This window comes from Panthera uncia, assembly GCF_023721935.1.
Source record: "Panthera uncia isolate 11264 chromosome B3 unlocalized genomic scaffold, Puncia_PCG_1.0 HiC_scaffold_1, whole genome shotgun sequence".
Taxonomy (NCBI): Eukaryota; Metazoa; Chordata; class Mammalia; order Carnivora; family Felidae; genus Panthera; species Panthera uncia.
Genome location: NW_026057582.1, coordinates 57,678,614 through 57,704,707, shown reverse-complemented (window position 1 = coordinate 57,704,707; position 26,094 = coordinate 57,678,614). Strand labels below are relative to the sequence as shown.

The 26,094-nt window shown below is 37.4% G+C and overlaps 1 protein-coding gene across 3 annotated transcripts in view; it reads right to left on the bottom strand.

Annotated features, from left to right (window-relative positions):
- FBXO33 (F-box protein 33) overlaps window positions 1-26,094 on the bottom strand; it is a 45,342-nt gene that overhangs the window by 1,939 nt on the left and 17,309 nt on the right. For 2 of the 3 annotated variants that reach the window (XR_007453435.1, XM_049611592.1), the window contains exons 2-4: window positions 15,521-15,631; window positions 14,312-14,997; window positions 12,972-13,123 (exon numbers count right to left, since the gene is read on the bottom strand). Coding sequence is in view for 2 of the 3 variants with exons in the window: in XM_049611592.1 (XP_049467549.1) it covers window positions 12,972-13,123; window positions 14,312-14,997; window positions 15,521-15,631 (949 nt within the window). In the remaining variant the exon portion in view is untranslated. Of the gene's footprint in view, window positions 1-9,520; window positions 13,124-14,311; window positions 14,998-15,520; window positions 15,632-26,094 lie in introns of those variants that run through there. The other variant, XM_049611591.1, reaches the window with a different exon arrangement.

Here is a 26,094-nt window from a genome sequence, read left to right as displayed (position 1 = left end):
TTTTTATTTTTTTTTCAACGTTTTTTTTTAATTTATTTTTGGGACAGAGAGAGACAGAGCATGAACGGGGGAGGGGCAGAGAGAGAGGGAGACACAGAATCGGAAACAGGCTCCAGGCTCCGAGCCATCAGCCTAAAGCCTGACGCGGGGCTCGAACTCACGGATCGCGAGATCGTGACCTGGCTGAAGTCGGACGCTTAACCGACTGCGCCATCCAGGCGCCCCTTAAAACTTTTTTTAATGTTTATTTATTTTGAGGAAGAGAGAGAGAGGGGCAGAGAGAGAGGCAGAGAGAGAGAGAGAGGGAGAGAGAGAATCCTAAGCAGGCTCCATGCTGTCAGTGCAGAGCCTGATGGGGGGCTTAAACTCCTGAACCATGAGATCATGACCCGTCAGATGCTTAACTGACTGAGCCACCCAGGCGCCCTTGTGTGAGAACTCTTAAGTTCTACTCTTTTAGTAAATTTCTTTTTTTTTTTTTGTTATCTAAATATTTTATTTTATTTTATTTTTTTTCAATATATGAAATTTATTGTCAAAATGGTTTCCATAATACACCCAGTGCTCATCCCAAAAGGTGTACTCCCCAGTACCCATCACCCTCCCTCCCTTCCCTCCCACCCCCCATCAACCCTCAGTTTGTTCTCAGTTTTTAAGAGTCTCTCATGCTTTGGCTCTCTCCCACTCTAACCTCTTTTTTTTTTTTCCCTTCCCCTCCCCCATGGGTTTCTGTCAAGTTTCTCAGGATCCACATAAGAGTGAAAACATATGGTATCTGTCTTTCTCTGTATGGCTTATTTCACTTAGCATCACACTCTCCAGTTCCATCCACATTGGTACAAAGGGCCATATTTCGTTCTTTCCCATTGCCCTGTAGTACTCCGTTGTGTATATAAACCACAATTTATCCATTCATCAGTTGATGGACATTTAGGCTCTTTCCATAATTTGGCTGTTGTTGAGAGTGCTGCTATAAACATTGGGGTACAAGTGCCCTTATGCATCAGTACTCCTGTATCCCTTGGGTAAATTCCTAGCAGTGCTATTGCTGGGTCATAGGGTAGGTCTATTTTTAATTTTCTGAGGAACCTCCACACTGTTTGCCAGAGTGGCTGCACCAATTTGCATTCCCACCAACAGTGCAAGAGGGTTCCCGTTTCTCCACATCCTCTCCAGCATCTATAGTCTCCTGATTTCTTCATTTTGGCCACTCTGACTGGCGTGAGGTGATATCTGAGTGTGGTTTTGATTTGTATTTCCCTGATGAGGAGCGACGTTGAGCATCTTTTCATGTGCCTGTTGGCCATCCGGATGTCTTCTTTAGGAAGTGTCTATTCATGTTTTCTTCCCATTTCTTCACTGGGTTATTTGTTTTTCGGGTGTGGAGTTTGGTGAGCTCTTTATAGATTTTGGATACTAGCCCTTTGTCCGATATGTCATTTGCAAATATCTTTTCCCATTCCGTTGGTTGCCTTTAGTTTTGTTGGTTGTTTCCTTTGCTGTGCAGAAGCTTTTTATCTTCATAAGGTCCCAGTAATTCACTTTTGCTTTCAATTCCCTTGCCTTTGGGGATGTGTCGAGTAAGAGATTGCTATGGCTGAGGTCAGAGAGGTCTTTTCCTGCTTTCTCCTCTAGGGTTTTGATGGTTTCCTGTCTCACATTCAGGTCCTTTATCCATTTTGAGTTTATTTTTGTGAATGGAGTGAGAAAGTGGTCTAGTTTCATCCTTCTGCATGTTGCTGTCCAGTTCTCCCAGCACCATTTGTTAAAGAGACTGTCTTTTTTCCATTGGATGTTCTTTCCTGCTTTGTCAAAGATGAGTTGGCCATACGTTTGTGGGTCTAGTTCTGGGGTTTCTATTCTATTCCATTGGTCTATGTGTCTGTTTTTGTGCCAATACCATGCTGTCTTGATGATGACAGCTTTGTAGTAGAGGCTAAAGTCTGGGATTGTGATGCCTCCCGCTTTGGTCTTCTTCTTCAAAATTACTTTGGCTATTCGGGGCCTTTTGTAGTAAATTTCACTTATAAAATACAGTATTATGAACTCTGTTCACCATGTTGTGCCTTAAGTCATCTTATAACTAAAAGTTTATACCCTTTAAACAGCCTCTTCCTATTTTCCCAACCCCCAACCCCTGACAGTGATCATTCTACTCTCTGTTTCTGTTTTCCCACTTATTTCAATTAGCATAATGCCCTCCAGGTTCATCCAAGTTGTTGCAAATGGAAAGATTTCCTTTTTTAGAGCTGAAAAATATTCCATTGTATATATGCCACAATTTATTCATCTATCAATGAACACTTAGTTTCCACATTATAGTGTCTTGGCTATTGTAAATAATGCTCTGCAATGAACATTGGAATGCAAGTATCTCTTGAAGCTACTGATTTCATTTCCTTTAGGTATATACCCTTAAGTGGGATTGCTAGATCATATAGTAGTTTTGCTTTTAATTTTTTGAGGAACTTCCATGTTATTTTTCCATAGTAGCCATACCAGTTTACATTCCCACCAACGTGTACAAGGTTCCCTATTATCTATATCTTTACCAGCATTTGTTATCTCTTGTCTTTTTTGATAATAGATAACAGGTGGTATCATTGCAGTTTTGATTTGCATTTCCATGATGATTAGTGATGTGGTATATGTTTTTATATACTTGTTGGTCATTGGTATGTCTTCTTTGGAAAAAATGTCTGTTCCGATTCTCTGCCCATTTCTTTTTTTTTTTTTTTTTTTTTTGTAACGTTTATTTATTTTTGAGACAGAGAGAGAGCATGAACGGGGGAGGGGCAGAGAGAGAGGGAGAAACAGAATCGGAAGCAGGCTCCAGGCTCTGATGAGCCATCAGCCCAGAGCCTGACGCGGGGCTTGAACTCATGAACCGCAAGATTGTGACCTGAGCTGAAGTCAGATGCTTAACCGACTGAGCCACCTAGTCGCCCCTCTCTGCCCATTTCTTAATTGGGTTATTTGTTTTTTTGCTGTTGAGCTGTATGAGTTCCTTGTATATTTTGGATATTAACCCCTTTTTAGATACATGGTTTACAACTATTTTCTTTCATTCCGTAAGTTGCCTTTTCATTTTGTTGATGGGTTCCTTGCTATACATAAGCTATTTAGTTTGATGTAGTTCCACTTGTTTATTTTTACTTTTATTGCTTTTGCTTTGGTGTCAGATCTAAAATACTGCATGACCAGTGTCAAGGAGCTTACCCCCAACTATGTTTTCTTCTCGGAGTTTTATGATTTCAGGTTTATGTGCAAGTTGTTAATCCATTTTGAGTTGATTTTTATATATGGTATTAGATAGAGGTCCAGTTTTACTTGTTTGCATGTGAGTATCCAGTTTTCCAGGTAATATTTATTGACGAGACTGCCTTTTCCCCATTGTATATTCTTGGTGCCTTTGTGGAAACTTAATTGACCATATATGGATGTGTTTATTTCCGGGTTCTCTATTTTGTTACTTTGGAATATGTTTGTTTGTATGCCAAAACTTTACTGATTGTTTATTACAGCTTGGTAATATAGTTTGAAGTCAGGAAGTGTGATGCCTCCAGGTTTGTTCTTTCTCAAGATTCCTTTGGCCATTTGGAGTCTTTTGTGGTTTCATAGAAATTTTAGGATTTATTTTTTTCTATTTCTATGGAAAATGCCATTGGAATTTTGAATAGGAATTGCATTGAATCTCTAGATCACTTTGGGTTGTATGGACAGTGTAACAACATTAATCTAAAAACGTTAGTCTGAAAAATTTAGATCTGTTAATTTGATGACCCTTTGGATTGTAAGATGTCAAAATAGTCTGTTGATTTTACTAATTTAGTAGAAAACATGTTCAAGTCAGTTAACAGACCATATTTTGGTCCTTTAAAAACATTATCTTAGCTATGTTTATATATTCTCTCTCTCTATTTTTTATATAAATATACACAATATATAAACAATATATAATTTTGGTCCCTTATAAACATTATATTAACTGTGTATATATAGTCAATATATATATTGGATAAAATATTTAATATATTGAATAATATATATATTCATTCCCAAGTAACTAGAGTTCTTAGCTTCTAGAAATAATTACAGTTACAAGGTAGTGATAGATTTTATCCTGCTTGTCTCTTGCTAGTAGGTAGGCTAACCATATATTAATTGTATAATGTTTCTTATTGAAAATAAGAGTAAAAGAAAATTATACACATAGATTCTATAGTTTACATTTTCACATTCTATTCTTTGCATTTTCAGATCTTTTCACACATACACACCACACTTCATATGTGCTAGACATAAATTCATGTACCTCCTGCATGAATTATTCTGTTGCTTTTTGAGTCACTAGAATTGGTGAATACGCACACACATGCTGAAATACACCAAGGGTGGTTAACACAGTTCAGGAAATACAGCAACAATACTGGGCATGGAGAATATGGAGCTTCAAAAAATGTAATATCTATGTTTTTGAAAAACTAAGTTGAAAAACTGTGTTGTCTGCCAAATAACAGTATGGTTATATTATTTAAGAGTGTTAGAATAGAAGTTGTATAATATAGGGGGTTCTATTTGGGTTCAAATATTGCTCTACCACCGACTAGTTTTATGACCTTGGACAAGATTCTTAACCTTTTTGTGCCTCCATTTACTCATATGTGAAATAGGTGTGATATGTACTACAGGGTCGCTGTGAGGATTAAGTAGAGTGCTTTCTAGTGAGGTGGTTATTACAGTGGTTGGCACACAACAGTTATTCAGCACATGTCATCTTGTTTCCTAGCTAATTTAATCAATGTTTTCTCAGAAAGTTTCACTTAAATGAATATTTTTGATTAAAGTCCATTCTTTTAAACACACACTTTTAACTATGTTGTGTGAAAACCTTCCTGAAATGTACTAAATGTTCCACTAACTTACTATACAGATGTTCTGAAGATAATACATTTTCCTATTGGTTCAGGGTTATGACATATTTATCACTGCCATGTATTTCAAGCTTATTACAGGGGTATTTGAGTCTGTTTCAAGTTCCTCCAAAATGACTTTAGATTAGTTATGTTCTCTTTTCAGGTGTATAAACTTCTGTTCCTTTTCAGAGTCACTCCTTTCCTCCACATCTAATCTGCTACGGTCTGAGAAATGAGATGAATAGTCTTATTAGAGTTATTCTGGAAGTAAGAATAAACGAGCTAAAAGGAAGTGGAAGTGGCTTTTCTGATGGGATGCCTTTAAGCTTTAGTGCAGGGAGTAGCTTGTTCCCACAAGGTCACAAGGTTTTTTTGTTTGTTTTTTGTTGTTGTTTTGAGAGAGAGGCTGAGCATATGGTGGGGGAGGGGCAGAGAGAGAGAGAATCCCAAGCAGGCTCTGTGCTGTCAGCTCAGAGCCTGATGTGGGACTCTATCCCATGACCCAGAGATCATGACCTTAGCCAAAATCAAGTATTGGTTGCTCAACTGACTGAGCCACCCAGGCGCCTTTCCCACAAGGGTTTTATACGTACTTCTGGATCCTTGGCTATACTCCAAATAGCTGAAGTTGTTTTATTTAATGCCTGTATTAAATAAGAATTACTCTAAAGAGAATAGTGCTTTAAATTGAAATATTGATTGCAGTGACATATTAAAACATTCTGCTTACAACCTAACCTAGACTTTAAACTCTCAGTAGAGATTTGAGCCTCTTTCATCTTACTGTGATGCATTCATCCATGAGTGAGAGAGAGGCTATATTCTGTCTTGCCTTGGTCACATTTTAGACTTGGCCAGATCATGAGCCAAATCAATAGTAAACATGCATTTATTGGTAATTTGGGTCATACTGACATTTTCAATTATAAATATTTTAAAAATACAGACAAGAAAGAAAATAATATAATGAATTCCCTTTTACTTACTACCTAGATAGAGCAAACTTAGCATTTACTATATATTTTTTTTCAAGAAAAAATGTCACAGATGCAGTTGCCCTCATGCCCATACCAATTCTTGCTCTCATGCCCCAGAGGTGAGCACTCTTGTAAAGAGGATGTGAATGTTTTTTTTTTTCCAGTTAAATGTGTTTATGTATAATATGATTTATTTTTCTTGCCTTTAAAAAATGTACATCAATATCATCATTACATGTATCCTTCAGCTGTTGGTTTTTTTCACTCAATATTATTTTGAGATCATCCATACTAATAAATGTAGATCTAGCTAGTTCTTTTTCACTGCTGTATAGTATTCCACTCTGGATATGCACAACAAATTCATTCTCTTATTAATGGACATTAGGTTGCTGCTGATTTTTCATTGTAAATATGTGGAAATAAGCATCTTAGTATTTGTTTCTTTGTCGTATAAGCAGTAAGTCTCTAGAGCTGTAGTTTTCAAATGGGTACATCCCTCTGAGTATGCAAAGAATTTCCAAGTAGTATGCTTTTGGGAAAGTTGCCAGCATTTTATCTTCAGTGTGTATTCTCTTCCAGAGATGTTCTTCCCAAGGATGAATTTATGAAGAAGATGCAGGTTCTTTTTCCTACCCTCCCTTTTGCAGTTATTCTTCTCCCATTTTACAAAAGAAACACATACCTTTAATGTGGTTCTAATGTCACTATGATGTGTCATACTAAGGTGTACAAACCTTTGAAACTCTAGAGAGACTATTTGAAATATTGGTGTCAGTACTGAGAAAGTAAATAACTCTAATGATTTCTTTCAACTGATTGACTTATCTAAAAGAATTTTAATTAAAAACATTCTTTTTCAGTTAAAAATTTTTTTAAAAATGTTTATTTTTGAGAGAGACAGAACAAGAACCAGAGAGGGGCAGAGGAGACACAGAATCTGAAGCAGGCTCCAGGCTCTGAGCTGTCAGCACAGAGCCTGATGCAGGGCTCAAACTCACAAACTGTGGGATCGTGACCTGAGCCTAAGTTGGATACTTAACTAAGCCACCCAGGCACCCCCAATTTTTTTTAAGGTAAGCTTTGTGCCCAATGCGGGGCTTGAACTCATGACACTAACATCAAGAGTCACATGCTTTACTGACTGAGCCAGCCAAGTACCCCTAAAATAATTTTTGATGATATTTCACTGTGTTTTTTTGGTCTTAAAATTTTAGGACTTTGAAGAATGAGTGCCACTACTGTAACAAAACTCTTTGTCTTCCCATCTCCTTAATTATGGGAAAAAGATGTTTCAGTACTTGTGTTTATAAAAATGAAAAATAGGTAATGGAATTGATGTTGGACCTGACTCATTTCAGGAGCAAGTAACATCCATCCATGGAGTATGAACTGGAAAAAAAACAAAAAAACCCCAAAAAACCCACCAAAAAACTCCAGCCTCATTCATTAAGAAATACAGTTCTGGGGGGCTTGGCTGGCTCAGTTGGTAGAGCATGCAACTCTTGATCTTGTGGTTGTGAGGTCAAGCCCCATGTTGGACCTAGAACTTGCTTAGAAAAGACACAGTTCTGATAAGTTATACCAATTTAAACTTATATTTTTGATCACTTACGCATTTATTATGTATAAAAGCTAAATGTAGGAGAAAAAAGTTAACAGCTTTCTAAAATTATACATGTTAAATTATATATATATATATATGTATATGTATTAAATGTTTATTAATTTTTGAGAGAGATTGAGAGCGAGCAGGGGAGGGGCAGAGAGAGCCAGAGACAGAATCCCAAGCAAGCTCCATCCTGTCAGCACAGAGCCTGATGTGGGGCTCGATCCCATGAACTGTGCGATCATGACCTGAGCTGAAACCAAGAGTTGGATGCTTAACTGACTGCGCCACCCAGACGCCCCTATATTTTTGTTGCAGAAAATAATCCATGAAAGACTCATTAACAAAAGTATATTATATTTATGTAAAAAGCTGCGGGATAATTGGAACGGTTATGTAGCAGTCTGGGTGAAATCAGGGAGACAAACCACACAGTAAACAGGGAAAGCTTAATACAAAGAATTATACGATATTATATGATAAAAGAGTATAAAGAAACTCTGTATGGCCCCCTAGGTCTGAGGGTGGGCCCTCATGGTAGGACGACCTTGGAGTAGGGGGGTGTTCAGCCCTTCTTGGTGAGAGTGTGGTTCAGCCCCTGGGACAGCAGAGAAGTTCTCTGTCCATGCTGCACGTGGGGAGCAGGCAAACGGCAACCAGTATGTAGTCGGAGTCAGGGTGACAGAGATGGGAGGCCTTCAGGGCCAGTGGGTGGGCCAGGTGATGGCAGCCCCACGAGTGACCCTTGGGATCAACAGGGCCAGTGTGCACACACTCCGGGCAGGCAGTGGGAGTCCAGGTGCTGGTGCAGGCAGGAGACTTTCAAAGCATGTGGGCCATGCAGCAGTTCTAGTTTCTGGGTCAGGAGGGCTGAAGGAAGGTCAGGCCGGGGCTGTAAGTCCACAGAAGCACTGTGTCTGAGCCCATGGTTGGTGCCCATGGTTGGTGGTGTTAGAGAATGTATCTAGAAGTGATATTCCTGGGTCATAGGGCAAAGGCAACTTCAACTTTACAAGATACTGTGAATTTGCTCTTAATTAATTAATATTTTTTAAATATTTATTTTTGAGACAGAGAGAGATAGCATGAGCAGGGGAGGGGTGGAGAGAGAGAGAGAGAGAGAGACAGAATCCGAAGCAGGCTCCAGGCTCTGAGCTGTCAGCACAGAGCCTGATGTGGGGCTTGAACTCACAGACTGTGAGCTCATGACCTGAGCCAAAGTCAGATGCTTAACCCACTGAGCCACCCAGGCACCCCTCAAATTTGCTCTTTAAAGTGGATATTCAGGTTCCAAATGTGTTTCCCTCTTCCTTGTCAACACTTGGCATTTTATTGCCCTCATTTGTGTAATTTTGTTATCTTTCAGACAGGAAGGGTGATTCAACTGAAAATTTGTTCACAGTATACCTCCCATTTTCTTTTCACAACCAGCAGCCCAGGCTAGCTAGTAGACTGTACCAGAGTGATGCCCTTCCAGGCTGAGTTCTGGGTGGCTAGGAGCCCTGGCTGGTTGCCTCCTGATGCTTTCATTTTCTTCTTGGCGTACAGCTAGAGTGGAGCCGGGTCTGACAGTGTGTCCCGGATAGAGAGTGGACTCGGGTACTCACTACTCGCCTGTGTGATGCAGAGGATCTATTTGTCCATCAAGGGCAAGGAGTGTCTATGAAGCTGTGAGAGAAGTATGTCCCAAGTGTCCATCGAGCAGGTAGGAAGCCCAGGTGTGAAACCCCGGATGTAGCCGGTTGGCTGTGAGGGGCTTGGAAGCTCAGGCGTGGGAGGAGGGCTCCCTGCAGGTTTCTAACTGCTTGCATATAAATCAGCTATTTTCTGTCTGTGGCTGGTGTGTGCTCTCAGTGGTCACTAAACTAGCTGCAGGGTTACGTATGGGAGACTACAAATTAGAGCTTCGTCATTATTTTGAAATACCTCAGTGAAAAAAAATCACTTGAATTTGAAATTAATTCACATTACAAGAAATCTCAACATTACATTTACCATTATTATGTTTAGGGTTGTGAGATTTAAGTATAATTTTAGCTGCATAAGGTTTTGAATGGTTGTGAAAAAAAAGTTTAAAAATTATCACCTATTTGTGGGGTGTTTCTCATTGATGGCACTATTAAAGGTTTTACGAGGTTACCAGTTAAAACATTTGACATTTTATTTGAAAGTTCTATACAAATTTAGTATTTTACCCCCAATCCTCTGCATTTTTTTTTCTCATCAATTATATAATCAAACAATGATCCCCCCCCCCTCCAGTTTTTTCTAGTTTATACCAGTGTGCTGTACAATGTATTCTGTATATGTCAGGACATGAAAAAGATTGGGAAGCATTGATATAAACATTGTGGTTTGATGGCTGGATGCTATTCACATTTGCTTGTGTGTTACTCCATTAGCACCACTTTATGTTACTGGCTTCATAAAGATCCCACCTGATTCATGCCATAAGCCCCAAGCAAGTTAGTTTCTGAATTTGTATGTTCAGCTATGAGCACACTGTCCTTACCAACACCCATCCCACCGACTCCCTATCTTCTTTATTCCTAGGGTGGTGGGGTAAATGGGAAGGTAATTTTAGCTATGTAAATTTCATATAGTTCATTAAACTAGGTTTTGAAAATATTTTATTTAATACATTTGCTCAAAGATGATCGTGTATGTCTCTGAGCTGCTAGGCTAACAACAGTTAAAACTTTTAGTGAAGAATCAGAGTTTTAGATAACTAACTCCAATCCCTAATTTTACAGATGACAGAACTGAAGCTCAAGGGAGAGTCTGCTCATGTAGCATTAGAGCTTAGAGTATAAAACATGCTGCCGCCTAGGTTAGTGCTCTACTATACCAGCCTTCACGTGTATGCTATTCATAGATATTAACACATTTTTTTTGTACATTTTGGTTACTATTTTTGTATTTTAAATACATAAACATGTTGATTCACTCAAAAGAGATACGGTTAGGAAACAAGGAAGCAGTAGGTATAATGACAGTTGCTTGTGAACACCAGATTATTCCAAGATGAGGGAGTGCCTAGAAAAGAGTCAGTGTCTGGAATGAGTAAGGAAAGATAGATGAAGGAAGAGAGCCATTTGCTTTCTCATAAATGACAGCTGTTTGTCTCAGCAAGCAAGAATAGAGATTACAAAGCCAAACTAAAGCAATATAGGGACTTATGAACTACTTAATACTGGCATACGAAAGTATTTTTGCATCCAGTATAGGAACTGTAAAAAGTTCCTATATACAGTCTATAAATTAAGTTTTACCGTATCAGTAATGTATTCTAAATGCATAATACACTTGGGTTTTGTGCTAACCAGCCTATTGTTTGCTCTTAAGCTTGTATTTTGCCAGTTAGTAAAACAAAACAAAACAAAAAAAAAATTAAGACACTTCAAACTATTTAAGGCTTTTTATGAACTATACCCAAATTTAAGCTTTGCTGTACCCGACTACAATAGGAGCAACAGGAGCTAACATGATTATACATAATAGAAGGATTATTGCAGTTTATTTAACACTAAAAGTTTTCATGCTTTGCATACAATAAAGTATATTACAATGATCACTTTTTAATGCTTTATTCGTTGATTAAAAGAATATACATTTAACATAAACCATACAACATCAGTCATCAGGTCAAACATTCAGCTGGTTTCCTTACAGTTTCTGTCAGGATTTATTTTATCCGATCACATTTATAAGATAAAATCTCACCACATCTGGCATTTACACACACTGTGCCAGTGGATTCACACTACTGATGTACATATAAAATCCTCATGGTATGTGCTCACTGGAGACAAAACAGTGCACACCTGTCAAAAGGTCATTTTAATATAAGATGGTAAAACCATTTGTAAAATACATATAAACTTTTTCCATAAATAGAATCATATCTGGACATCTGTTGCATAAATTGTGTTTCCAAAGCTTACAATAGAGCAGCCAGGTCTCAGCACTGCTGGGCACCCACGTTGGCTACTTACTTTATTATTGCAGACTGTCCTTTAACATTAAATGCACAACATTCGTACCACTTAAAACTGGGGTCAGGTGGAAGTCTCACAGAGACCACGTCTGTACCGCGGTTGCCCTGAAACAGTTAAATCGGCTTTTAAAGCCTCTCAGATATAACAAGGTTTTAAAACATACTTCATGGAATGTTCTTCATGTATCATAGCAGCTCATACCTGTGATAGAACAAGTTTTCAGTTTTTCCTTTCTTTCCTTTACATTCACTATTCACAGTGAAACAGGTGCATGGTTTTTTTTTCTTTTTTTTGTTTTGTTTTTTTCAGAGTTCTGAGGTTGCTGACTGAGCCACAGCACAGCTGTGTACCACAGGTCGAAATTCGACCTTAAATATTACAATCTAGCAGTATCTGGCTGGCCAGAGTGGGCCGGCCCCTGCCAGCATGTGGGCACTTCTTCAGTTAAGTCTATTCTTTGGCAGCTGACACGCGCGCTGACAGAGAAAAATCCAGTGACTCGTTGCTAGGGATTTCACGACTAATGTTTGTTTGCAAGCATGTGTGTTTACAGCTCTGTTTTTTAAAGGTTTTGCTTTAGGAGGTTTTACCCTGGAATACAGTTTCTTCCTCCACTATTTGAAATCTGGGCTAAAAAGCTAACTTGAATGTATAATGTAATTGATGAATAAATTATGTCAGATATAGTTTTTAAAAAGTCTAACAATTTGAGTATTCACATTTAGGTAAATGCATTTTTTTAAAAAAAGGATTAAACAGTGTTCTAACCTAGTACTATACAAAATTCTGAATGGTAATTGGTGATATCATCTATTGTATATGTAATGAAAGTTAAAGTCTTGGCTTTTCTGTTAAAGATAACTCATTTGGGATCATACTATCCTCCCTTCTTCCATTTCAAATAAGAATTAATGAAATGCTGTCACAATGCATGAATGCGGTGCATTGCATACAAATCCACCAGGCTATGGATATATATCTATATATGTATAAAAATATTTTGGCTCCTGAGCTCTGAACTCTGACACACAAAGAATAAAAACATCAAAAGGCAGAGTAACTCAGTGAAAAATAAAGTTAGCCAGCAACCTCAGACAACCTTCGGTTGTATATCCTTAAGGTTGGATAACAAGTCCATTAACCGTGAAAGCCCTATACACTGTCACTTTGAACTTCTAAACCAATACCCGACTACGTTCTTTGATCAAGAAGTAGAATATACATATATAATTCTATAAAGCTAATACTGATTAAACACAGCACAAAGGGATTAATTCACACTACTGAAAAAAAACATAATAGGACCCTACTTGCATATGTAACCACAGGAATTGTACATTTTTTAAAAAAGCTAAATGTCTTCGCTGAAGCTTTGCATCTCTCTGTAAAAATGACGATTTGGTTCAGTGAAGACACTGAGTGATTCGATGTCCATGACCGCGTGCCAAGGTTGACCCAGGCCCAGGGATACCTGCTCAATAAGGTTATGCACTGGATCCACATCCTGGTCGGCCAGTTCACCTTGGTCAAAATCAATGCTTTCTTCAGTGACTTCAAGTACTTTTAGATCAGAGCCACGAAGACGAGCAATGGCAATGAGGTTGTGTGCCCACACTGTGTAACCTTAAAAATAAACAAAAGATAAGAACTGTTATTTCCTTGCATTTTATTTTGTCTATTTGATAGGTTAGTCCTTTCCACAAACTTGTATGTCGCTTATTACTTTGGCCCTTTTCCTTTAAAAATATATTGAGATTGGAAAAGGAAGTATGATTGTTTAGCTCAGGGGAAAAAAAAAAAAAAAGACTAAGTTTGATATTGTTTCCAAAACAATCATCCTGGGTGGTGCATTGGTAGGTGCTGTAATCCTATTCTGGTTATCACTGCACTTAGTAAGATTGAGGACATTTAAAGTATAACTAGCTTTGGATAGTGCTGTATCATAAATTTTTATTTCATACATATGTATCCATTAACAATACATACGAAACTGTTGTTTTTAGTTACTAAAAAAAATCCTCTCCTATGATGCTTCACTGTCCAAAGTTATGAAGTGACACTTCAAAGCTAAAATTGTTAATTGTGAGTAGAAAATATGTAAAGTATAAAACAGTCACAGAAACTTGTACTAACCTGAGGATATTGATTATCTCTGGGAAAGAATAAAGGGGAGTGGATGACAGGGGCTTTGGCTGTATCTAATTTCTAATTTCTTGAAAGAAAAAAAAAGGTTAGACTGGCTGAAATTAATCTTTCAATAACCTGGTATTTCTTTGTCTGTAAAAAATCCCTATTTTATTATCTTTACTACTGATCTATTCTTTGCTGCTACCTCTGACGACTGGCCAAATTACGAAGCAAAACTTGAACAGAAAGACACACACATTCCTACACTAATGCAGGCTCAAAATTAATTTAAAAATATAATAAAACACAACTAATAAAGTGAGTTTAAGACATTCATATAGTCTTTATGTTCTGTATTCTGTAAATGTGTTACATGTTCCAGAAAAGGAAGTAAAATGTTCTTCTACTTGTCAGAATAGCAACTCTCTCTAAATGAGAATAGTTAACATTAAAATGAAAGGCGTCGGTAAGAAAAAAAGCATATACCCATTTAATGGAACCATTGTTTAAAAAATATCATACAAATTAGTATGTTAAAATCTAGAATCTAGAAGATGAGGCAGCAAGCAATAAAGAAATCATACTTTCTCCTTCTGTATTATGGTGTTAAGAGATCTTGTGATTACGGGAAGAAACATATCTACTGCGAGTAGATCTGTTTGTTTTCTTAGATAAATCACCTACCGTGAATTGCCAGAAGAGAGAGCTTTGTGCACCTCCATGCTAATAAAACCAATGGATCTTCATTTCGGTTGTCACTAAGATCTGGAAAACCAGACGTGTCAATCACATCATTCATTAATATAAAATGAGTGAGGAACTTATCATACTGCCTGGATATAAGATCAACAATAGCTCCTGAAACACAAGTGATGTAGCTGTCAAAATGAATCCTCTCTAGTGGTATACTGGGTTTCAGAATCTTTAACATATCTTCACTCTTGATATCAAAGGCCATTATATAGACCCGGAGGCTGGTGCTCTTTCGTGACAAGGCTTTCCAATGCTCATCATTTGGCATGTTGTCCAGAGACTTGTGCATCACAGAAACGTTGTGGACCAGGAGAGACAGTCGCTGCAAAGGCACATGGTTGCTATCGGTTAAGACTCTTGCCATCTCGGCTGTAAAGTCACAGAAATCCAGGGCAAGTGAGCGTAGATTCACAAATCGCTCCAGTTCGACTGTGGTGATCAGGGTGCTGTTACCAGGAATATTGTTGTCCAGCAAACTCAGGTGCTCCATGGTGTTGGCAATAGAGTTTGAGAGAGATGACAGTGAGGTTGGGGTTACTATTTCCAGCATAAACCCACAGGACAGCCATTTCAGTTGCCTACTATTACTCAGTATTTCTTCAAACAGCTGTTGAATTCTGTAAGGAAAACACATGCCACAATGATCCTGTTAACATTTAGCTCTAACCTCTAAACACTGACTTTTGAAAGTGGGCAATGAAACGGCATGCAATGCTGAGATCCATTTTCTCTCAGTAAATGTCTATCCAACACATAAATAGTATTACCATATTATTTCTACCACTAAAATTCACATTAAAATATAATGAATAAACTCTATTAAACACATAAAAATACGTTCTTCACCCAAGGAAAGCAGCATTTTGCAACAGTATGGTATAAAAGATTGATGATATACAATTTATGTTACAGAGAAGGCAAACAAATAGCAGTTTTAAATCGTAATAATTACCCAAATTCTATGATTTGTCTTAAAGATTTATGCTGTGGAATGGCATATTTTATAGTTAAAATATTTCCAATTTATAGGACATATGTTCTTAGAAAAAATATTACTCTTCTCATTGTATCTTATAAATTCTCAGAAAAAACTAAAATTATTATTAATGTAAACCCCCTTCCACTAACTATACAACTTACTGTTTAATTTTTTTGCCATCAGGGTCCACCTTGCTGAGGTATGTATTTGACAAACTTCCTTGCTGTTGTAGAACACTTATGTCTCCAAAAAGGCTAAACTTCTGGAGGTTCCTACAAGAAAAGTAATTTAAAATGACTGTCTAACTAAATAATATGTAAAAATATAAATATTAAAAATAGAAAATAGAAGGGATACCTAGAAAAGTTTCTACCTTATAACTCACTTAGAATCCAATGAACTACTTACAGATTGTTTTTTACACACAATTAAAAGCAACATAATACAAGAACGGCATAAGCTTTACAAAACGAAGACTGAGGTATAAAGCTTAGTTCCAGAAATCAATATTTTAATGACCATGGAAAAATGTTTATGCATTGTTTTCCTGATTTTATTCAGTTGTCTGTTTTCTTACATGTAACTGAGCTTCTTGAAGATGATTATTATTATTTTTTTAATTTAATGTTTATTTGAGAGAGAGCAAGAGAGTGAGCATGAGTGGGGGAAGGGCGGAGAGCGAGGGAGACACAGAATACAAAGCAAGCTTCAGGCTCTGAGCTGTCAGCACAGAGCCTGAGGCGGGGCTCGAACCCATGAACTGTGAGATCATGGGCTGAAGTCGGACGCCTAGCTGACTGAGCCACCCAGGCGCCCTAAAGATGATTATTTTGAATTGTCAGGCAATTCATAGATCTCTATTTCCTTGGGGATGGTTACTTGAGCTTTATTAGTTTCCTTTGGTGGTTCCATGTTTGCCTGATTTTTAATGATCTATGTGGTCTTGAATCGGTGTCTTGTGTATCTGGGGGAGCAAATACTTCTTCCAGTTTTTATAGACAAGTTTGACCTCCTCCTGTTGGGTCTCCAGACTATGAGATTGCATCCAGGACCACATTCGAGTTGGTGAAGCCAGGTCACATGGCTGCTGCTGGACCTGCACTGGGGTCTATGGTTTGTGGACCCCATTACCAGACACCTGGGCAGGTGTGGATCCTGTCTGGTGTCCTGGTGGACAGGACTGCCTCTGAGTCCTTTGTCAGTAGGGCTGGTGCTGGGACAAAGGTCTGCTATTAGGTCTGCAAACAGCTGCCACTTACTAGGTGTGGGGGCAGGAGTGATTTCCACCAGATCCCTGAGAAAGGCTCCTGTTCTGGGACTCAGGGAGGGCAGGGGTGCCCAGGATTGCAGCTGAGAGGGGCTAGAACTGAGTGTCAGGGTTGTTTCAGGGTCCATGGCTGGGACCAGATTCTGCAGGCCTGTGCCTGGGGGCACTGACAAGTGAGCCATCTGCTGGGTTTTTAGGTGTGTGGGACTGCCCTCAGACCATGGCTAAATAAGGATGGAGTTCATTCATAGGGCTGCTTCAGGATACAGTTAGACCAACGTTGGCATGTCTGCCCTGAGGCACAAGGAGGCTTGTCTCCCAACAGGTTCCTGGGCAAGCAGGAATATTCCTGATCACAGGTGCACACAAACCTGAATTCTGTATTGCCTTGATTAAAAATTCCTAAGATTAAAAACCCTAACTGGCTATCAGAAACAGGCAAATGGCTAGCTTGGTACAGTAAGATCCTTCAAAATGTGGTTCAAAAAACGCTATACTGGGCTACTTACTATTCTTTAAATGTAATACTATTCCCTCTCCTGGTCTGCCTGGTAAACTTCTATTCAGCCTTCTGAATAGATATCTGAATGCCAATTACTCTATCAAAGCCTTTTCTGAGGCAATCCTCTCAGCCTCTGTAGTTTTAGCCATTTCTTGGGACTTTATAAAATGTCTTTATTAAACGGTAATATACTTTACTGTGATTTGTTACTTCTCTCATTAAAGGGGTAAACTCTTGTTTCTCATAAGTACCTAGGAATAATTTTTGGCACAAGATAGGCGTTCAATGAATATCTGTTAAACAAATGAATATTTTGGGAAGGTAAGGTCAAGAGTTACCTAAATAGAAATAGTAATCAAAACCGTAATATAGGGGCGCCTGGGTGGCGCAGTCGGTTAAGCGTCCGACTTCAGCCAGGTCACGATCTCGCGGTCCGTGAGTTCGAGCCCCGCGTCAGGCTCTGGGCTGATGGCTCGGAGCCTGGAGCCTGTTTCCGATTCTGTGTCTCCCTCTCTCTCTGCCCCTCCCCCGTTCATGCTCTGTCTCTCTCTGTCCCAAAAATAAATAAAAAACGTTGAAAAAAAAATTAAAAAAAAAAAACCGTAATATAAATGAAAACAATGGGATATAGATACATAAGGGGAGGTGGGCCTGGGATAGATTTTGTAAAGATAATCACATCAGAGAATTACTTTAAGGGTAATGTTTTCAATTGACTTAAAAAAAAAAGTTTTCTTCTGGATAGATCTATGTAAAGGGAGATTAAAGATTAGTTTATGAGTATTGACAGCTATTAACAATAATTATGTTCTCCATTACTTTGACTTTTTTTCCTATCAGGAGTTCTTTTATGAAATAGAGAACTAAATCTCCTTTAAAGGGAGAGAGTAAGGAAAAGGTTAGCACCTCAAAGGGCTTAGAAACATTTCTTCATATAGTTCCATAGAATAGTAAGGTGATAATACCAGGTAAGTAGAAAATACTTCACTGAGTTTACTATCAAGATGCCTCCACAAATGTATTTAAATTTATCATTTATGAAAAGATAAAAAATCTTTTCACAAATAAAAAGATATTTTAAGGGACCCGTGACAGATGGAAACCAACCTGAATTATTAATTTCATACTAGTGATATTCTTCTTGTCATATTCTAAATCTGCACCATGTAATATGGGGAATATAGTTACTAAATACTTGAAACATGGCTCGTCAGAGCTGAGATGTGCTCTAAGTATAAAAATACATTTAGAAGACTTAATACAAAAACTATAAAATCTCATTAATTTTTTATATTGGTCACATATTCAAATGATAATATTTGGATATATTAGGTCAAATATACTAAAGTTAATTTCATCTTTTTTTTTTTTTACTATTTAATGTGGCTACTTGAAAAATTTAAATCATGTGTGGTCTGTATTATATTTTTATTGTACAGTGCTGCTCTAAAGAATACAATGTGCAGGGGCACCTGGGTGGCTCAGTCAGTTCAGGGTCCAAGTCTTGATTTCAGCTCAGGTCAAGATCTCATGGTTTGGGCCATGCTGGGCTCTGTGCCTACAGTTGGGAGCCTGCTTGAGATTCTCTCTCTCTCTCTTTATTTCTCTCTCTCTCTCTCTCTCCCCCCACCCCCCACTCCCCTGCTTGCATGCTCTTTCTCTCTCTCTCTCTCAAAATAAATAAACAAACAAAAAGAATATAATGTGCATATTGTAGTTTTCTGGTTAGCTTCATTTAAAAACATACTGTCATCAGCAGAAATATAATTAAGGGTATATAGCTAATACTGCTGGTTTTATGGTTAAAATATTTAGAACACCCACATCACTTTTCAGCTTTCTGACTATATGTAACAATATAAACTCTAAGACCAATGAGTAGTTTTTAACTATAAAAAAGTAGGAGGTGACTTCAGAAAATGTTATATATAATTAAAAAAAAATTCTACAACTCCAAACACACCTTAACTATACTGCCAATGCATATTGCAGATATTATAAAGTACCTATAAAAAAACATGTGGTCTTCCTCCACCTCTCCTATTAACTCAAATACAAGTCAAATCCATCAACTTGAAAAAACGTACAAATGATCAAGAGGAAAACCAGTTTGAATGAATGGAGCAAATAAGCTCACCTTTCTTCACCTGTGATGTCATCTCTAACTTTCCATTGACTGTAACTCATTTATCTTGAAGACATCATATTTAATCTCCACTGCTATTTGTATCTCAAACGTGGAAAAAAGCAACCTGCCAGTACGACTGATTCAAGTTTGTTTATTTTGAGAGAGAGCAAGTGAGAGAGAGCGTGGGGAGGGGCAGAGAGAGAATCCCAAGCAGGCTCTGTGCTGTCAGTGCAGAGCCCAATGTGGGGCTCCATCTCATGAACCCTGAAATCATGACCTGAGCCAAAACCAAGAGTCAGATGCTTGGGGGCAACCAAGCACCCCAGCCATGACTGATTCAAAAGCAAGTCCTCCCCCAGGAAGGAGAAATCCTCATTTTCTCATTCTCTTGAGAGAAACAGGAATGGAAAGATATATAGGCAGGTGAAATGAAATTAACCATGAATTATATATGTCTACATGGCAAGTTTTCTCCACTTATTAACTAACAATTAGGCTCCCAGAACTTAAGATGACTAGGCTGGTGTTTATTTTTTTACTTTTCCCAAACATTTCAATCTGTATCACTGGCATCAAGGTCTGGTTATTACTTTCTTCCTGCCTTCGTCTGTCCCTGCTATAGTGGAGAAAGAGATCATCCACATTCTATCTTCTCTTCTGTCCTTCTCTAATCTCCTTTTTTCTACTACTTCAATTTATTTAGTCCAAACATTTCTTAAGTATAATTATCAGAGACTCCTACATATCAAGGTGCCACAAGTGGAACTGGGAGTTCATTTAATGAATTGTGGTTTTACTTTTGCTGTTCTATATGTGGTAAATAAAGAACACCTATCTCCCAGATGGAATATACAAGTCTGTATATATGTAACAAACAAACAAAAAAACAACCAAACCCCCCCCAAAAAGCAGAAAAACTGTCTTTCACAATCATGGCTAATAGCCAAGACTATCAGCAAAAAGTTTTGACATTTTTGACAATTCTTGGCATTATGGTGACTATATTCCATCAGAGTTATTAGCACATAAAAGTACACTTTCCCCCCAATTTCTTTATGTCACTTCACAGATGTTATTTGGTTTTAATGAATCTATATCATAAAACGTTTTTTCTATTTCTACTTTCCTTTTCAGTTGTGACTAAAATTATTTCTTGCTATGTAATCAAATAATCTATTACCCAAAAATGACTTCACAACTCCTAGTACTACAAATTTGTATAAAATATTTTGTCTTTTTAATTCCCACATCAAACTTATTTATCCCTCCCAACCCAATAGCTTTCTTTCCCTGGCTGGAATCTATTTACCAAGTAATGCTCATTGCTAAGCTCACAGTATTAGGTAATGATGCTAAAAAATGTTAAATATTACATTTATATTAAATATTATATATATTAAATATTACATTATAACCAGCAAGAATAATGTTATCCATATTTGTAAAGGGTTGCTCAGGAGAAATAAAGGTGGTGTTTGAAAGAGCACTGAATGAGAAATCAAGTGTCCAAAATGCAAAAAATCCACTGACTACAGTTTTGTGAAATAAAATAATTTTTAAGTTATTTAAAAAGACAAAAACCTATCACTTTAGCAACATCTAATTTCTTCCTCTAAACATGATGATACTTTAATCATTTGAAATCTTGCTCTAAGTTAAGTTCTCATATCACTAAACCTCTGGTCTAAGTCATCTTCACCTGTAAAGTTCTCTGATTCTATAAGTTCCTAGTCATTGAACTGAGCACTGAGTGAAAGGGTTCAGTTAGAAATAAAAACAAAGAGAGTAAATGAGTAGTAACCATTTTCTCCCATAAATTTAAAACTCTTTTGTCATTCTGGCTCAAATGACCACCCATCTCTTTTGGGTTATTCTTGAAATTTAACAGCTACAATGTATGCCTGCAGTATTGGCTCAATTTATTTGCAGAGTTTCTAAGACTTTTTGCATTACTACTTTTAATGAGAATAACATTTTCAACTATAAGACTACTCAAATTAATTGGTCTTGGAATGATGAATAGGAGTCTCTCACTGATAGATTTTAAAGCATTATTCATTTATATAAATTTAAACTGAATTGTTTTATCCACTGATTTATATTATACTTGGGGTTAGGATGGAAAAGGAATGAGTGAAAAGTAGCTTAGCTACTAATATAAATCTTGATGATGTCTATTTTCTGATGAACATTATCTACTTACCAATTTTTAAAATTTCAGTGTGTGTTAAGAAATAATATTGTTATGAAATAGCAAGAAAAGACTAATAAGGAAAACTAGTTTATAGTTTTATAAAATTAAAAATCACTATAATCTAAAATACATCCAGATGATACAAAAATTGGGCTTTACAGTTCGTGGGGTCCATCCTAGAAACTGATGGTAAAATGCTGAGTTCATGTGCACTTTCTGGAAGAAGGATCACTAGCTTTCATCAGCTTTTCATAGATTAACCAAAAAAGATTAGGTATCACTGATGTAGGCCTAGAGTCCTGTAGGGATATTTACACACACACACACACACACACACACACACACACACACCCCACTAAAACAACAAAAATTCTAGATCTGTCGACAGTTAGAAGATATTATTAACCACATTTACCAATGTATATCCCTTATCAAAACTGGCAGATTTAGGAGCTACTTCTATGTGTATGTAAGGTCAGAAAGAACAAGCAGATGTCAACCAATGACAGAGATTACTATAAATGATTCACACAAAAGTAGGTTAGAGAATCAAAATAAGTATAATAAGACCAACACCTAATTTATTTTGGGCCTAGAGTGCTGTTTGTCACTTTTGCTGGCAAGCTTTCATATTCCAAGAAAAAGCCTTTTCTATCAGAAATGCCACTTTTTAAAAATGTTTACTTTTGATAGAGAGAAAGAGAGAGGAGAATGAGAATGAGTCGGGGAGTAGAAAGGGAGGGGGACAGAGGGTCTAAAAGGAGCTCTGCACTGACAGCAGAGAGCCCAATGCAGGTGTCAAACTCATGAAGCTGTGAGATCATGACGTGAGCTGAAGTCAGACACTTAACAGACTCAGCCACCCAGACGCCCCAGAAATGCCACTTCTCAATCAAATCACAGCTGTCAAAACTACCACCATCACAAAAAACCCCAGAGTTTCCCAGTTTTTAGAGAAAATAAAAACGCTTTACTTCGGAAATTCTTTTTTTTAGTGTTTATTTTGAGAGAGAGAGAGTGAGAGAGAGAGAGAGACAGCGCGCGAGCGAGTGCATGAACAGGGCAGGGGCAGAAAGAGAGGGAGAAAGAGAATCCTAAGCAGGCTCCATGCCCAGCAAGGAGTCCTATGCAAGGCTTGATCTCACAACCGTGAGATTATGACTGGAGCCAAAATTAAGAGTCAGACTCTCTTTTCCCCTTTGGATATTCTTTCCTGCTTTGTTGAAGATTAATTAAGCATATAAGTGTGGGTTTATTTCTGGGTTTTATATTCTGTTCCATTGCTCTGTGTCTATTTTTGTGCCAGTACTATACTATTTTGATTACTACAACTTTGTATCATAACTTGAAGTCCAGAATTGTGATACTTCCAGTTTTGTTCTTTCTTAGGATTGCTTTGGCTATTCAGGGTCTTTTGTTGTTCCATACAAATTTCAGTGTTATTTGTTTAAGTTCTGTGAAAAATACTGTTGGTGTTTTGAGAAGGATTTCAGTAACTCTGTAGATTGCTTTGGGTAATATGGACATTTTGACAATATTCTCATCCATGAACTTGGAATATCTTTCCATTTCTTAGTGTCTACAGTTTCTTTCATCAGTGTTTTATAGTTCATAGAGTATAGGTCTTTCATCTCTTTGGTTAAGTTTATTCCTAGGTACTTTATTCTTTTCGGTACAACTATAAGTAGTGTTTTGTTTTTTTTTTAATTTCTGTGACTTCACTTTTGTTGTCTAGAAACACTACCAATTTCTAGTTATTAATTTTGTATCCTGCCACTTTACTGAATTCATTTTTTCTAGTAGTTTTTTTCGTGGAATCTTTAGGATTTTTCTATGTATAGCATCATGTCATCTGTAAATAGTGACAGTTTAACAACTTCTTTACCAATATGGATGCCCCTCATTTCTTTTTCTTGTGTGATTGTTATGCAATCCTTTATATTTCTGTGGTATCAGTTACTTCTTTCTCATTTCTGGCTTTATTTGGGTCTTTTCTCTTTTTTTCTTAATCAATCTAAGTGTTTGTCAATCTTGTTTATCTTTGCAAAGAACCAGCTCTTGATTTTGCTTTTTTTCCTTTTTCTTTTCTTTCTTCTTCTTCTTTTTCTTTCCCCTCCCCCTCCTCCTCCTTCTTCTTCTAAGTCTCTATGTCATTTACTTCTGTCCTGATCTTTAGTATTTCCTTTCTTCTACTCACCTTGGGTTTTGTTTGTTCTCTTTCTAGTTCCTTTATGTATAAAATTAGATTGATTTTTTTTTTCTTATTTCTTAGGCCTATATTGCTATATACTTCCCTCTCCAAACTGCTTATGATGTGTCCCAGAGATTTTGGACTGTTGTGTGTGCATTTTCATTTGTTGCCATGTATTTTTTTATTTTTTTATTTATTCTTTGACCGCTTCATTGATCCCTTGGTTGTTTAGAGGTTATGTCCTTTAGTCTTAACATTTTTGTGGTTTTTCCTGTTTTTTGTTTTTTTCCCCTGTGATTCATTTCTAGGTTCATATTGTTGTGTTGGAAAAGATACATGGTATGATTTTGATCTTAAATTTATTGAGGCTTGTTTAATGGCCTAATATATCATCTACTCTGGAGTGTATTCTATTTATACTTGAAAAGAATGTGTATTCTGTTGTTTTTATATGGAATGGTCTGTATATATCTGTTATGCCCAGATGGTCCAATATGTCATATTGATTTTCTGTCTGGATGATCCATCCATTGATGTAAGTGGAATGTTAAAGTCATTTTCTTGATGGATTGATCTCTTTATTATTATTAATGCCCTTCTCTTTTATTACAATCTTTGTTTAAAAGTCTATTTTGGGGGTACCTGGGTGGCTCAGTCAGTTGAACATCCAACCGGTCCAAGTCATGATCTTGCAGTTCATGAGCTTGAGCCCCATATCGGGCTTGCCACTGTCAGCCTGTCAGCGCAGAGCCCACTTCAAATCCTCTGTCCTCACTCTCTGCCCCTCCCCTGCTTGTGCTCTCTCTCAAAAAAAAGAAAAAAAAGTCTATTTGTGTAAGTAATGCTACCCCAGATTTTTTTTTTCACTTTCATTTACATGGTGAATGTTTCCTGTCCCTTCACTTTCAGTCTATAAGCATCTTTAGGTCTGAGATGAGTCTATTGTAGGAAGCAATATAGATGGGTCTTACTGTTTTTATCCATTCTACCACTCTGTGTCTTTTGATTGGAGCATTTAGGCCACTTAAAGTAATGACTGATAAGTATATACTTACTACCATTTATTAAATTTGTTTTCTGGTTGTTTTTGTAGTTCATTGTTCTTTTCTGCTTCTCTTGTTCTCTCTGTGATGGATAAGTATCTCTAGTGTTGTATTTGGCTTTAATTCACTTTATTTTTATTTTTTTGCCTTATTTTTTTTAACTTTATTTTTTATTTTTAAAAATTTATATCACACTTAGTTAGCATACAGTGAAGCATGATTTCAGGAGTAGATTCCTTAGTGTCCCTTACCCATTTAGCCCATCCCCCCTCCCAAAATCCCTCCAGTAACCCTCAGTTTGTTCTCCCATATTTATGAGTCTCTTCTGTTTTGTCCCCCCGCTCCGTTTTTATATTATTTTTGTTTCCCTTCCCTTATGTTCATCTGTTTTGTCTCTTAAAGTTCTCATATGAGTGAAGTCATATGATTTTTGTCTTTCTCTGACTAATTTCACTTAGCATAATACCCTCCAGTTCCATCCACGTAGTTGCAAATGCAAGATTTCATTCTTTTTGATTGCTGAGTAATACTCCATTGTATATATATACCACATCTTCTTTATCCATTCATCCACCGATGGACATTTGGGCTCTTTCCATTCTTTGGCTATTGTTGATAGTGCTACTATAAACATGGGGGTGCATGTGCCCCTTCGAAATAGCACACCTGTATCTCTTGGATAAATGCCTAGTAGTGCAATTGCTGGGTCATAGGGTAGTTCTATTTTTTTAGTTTTTTGAGGAACCTCCATACTGTTTTCCAGAGTGGCTGCACCAGCTTGCATTCCCACCAACAATGCAAAAGAGATCCTCTTTCTCTGCATCCTCGCCAACATCTGTTGTTGCCTGAGCTGTTAATGTTAGCCATTCTGACGGGTGTACCATGGTATCTCATTGTGGGTTTGATTTGTATTTCCCTGAGGATGACTGATGTTGAGCATTTTTTCATGTGTTGGTTCACCATCTGGATGTCTTCTTTGGAGAAGTGTTTATTCATGTCTTTTGCCCATGTCTTCACGGGATTATTTGTTTTTTGGGTATTGAGTTTGATAGGTTCTTTGTAGATTTTGGATACTAACCCTTTATCTGATATGTCATTTGCAAATATCTTTTCCCATTCTGTCAGTTGCCTTTTAGTTTTGCTGATTGTTTCCTTCGCTGTGCAGAAGCTTTTTATTTATTTTTTATTTATTTATTTTTTTTTCAACGTTTTTTTTTTAATTTATTTTTGGGACAGAGAGAGACAGAGCATGAACGGGGGAGGGGCAGAGAGAGGGAGACACAGAATCGGAAACAGGCTCCAGGCTCCGAGCCATCAGCCCAGAGCCTGACGCGGGGCTCGAACTCACGGACCGCGAGATCGTGACCTGGCTGAAGTCGGACGCTTAACCGACTGCGCCACCCAGGCGCC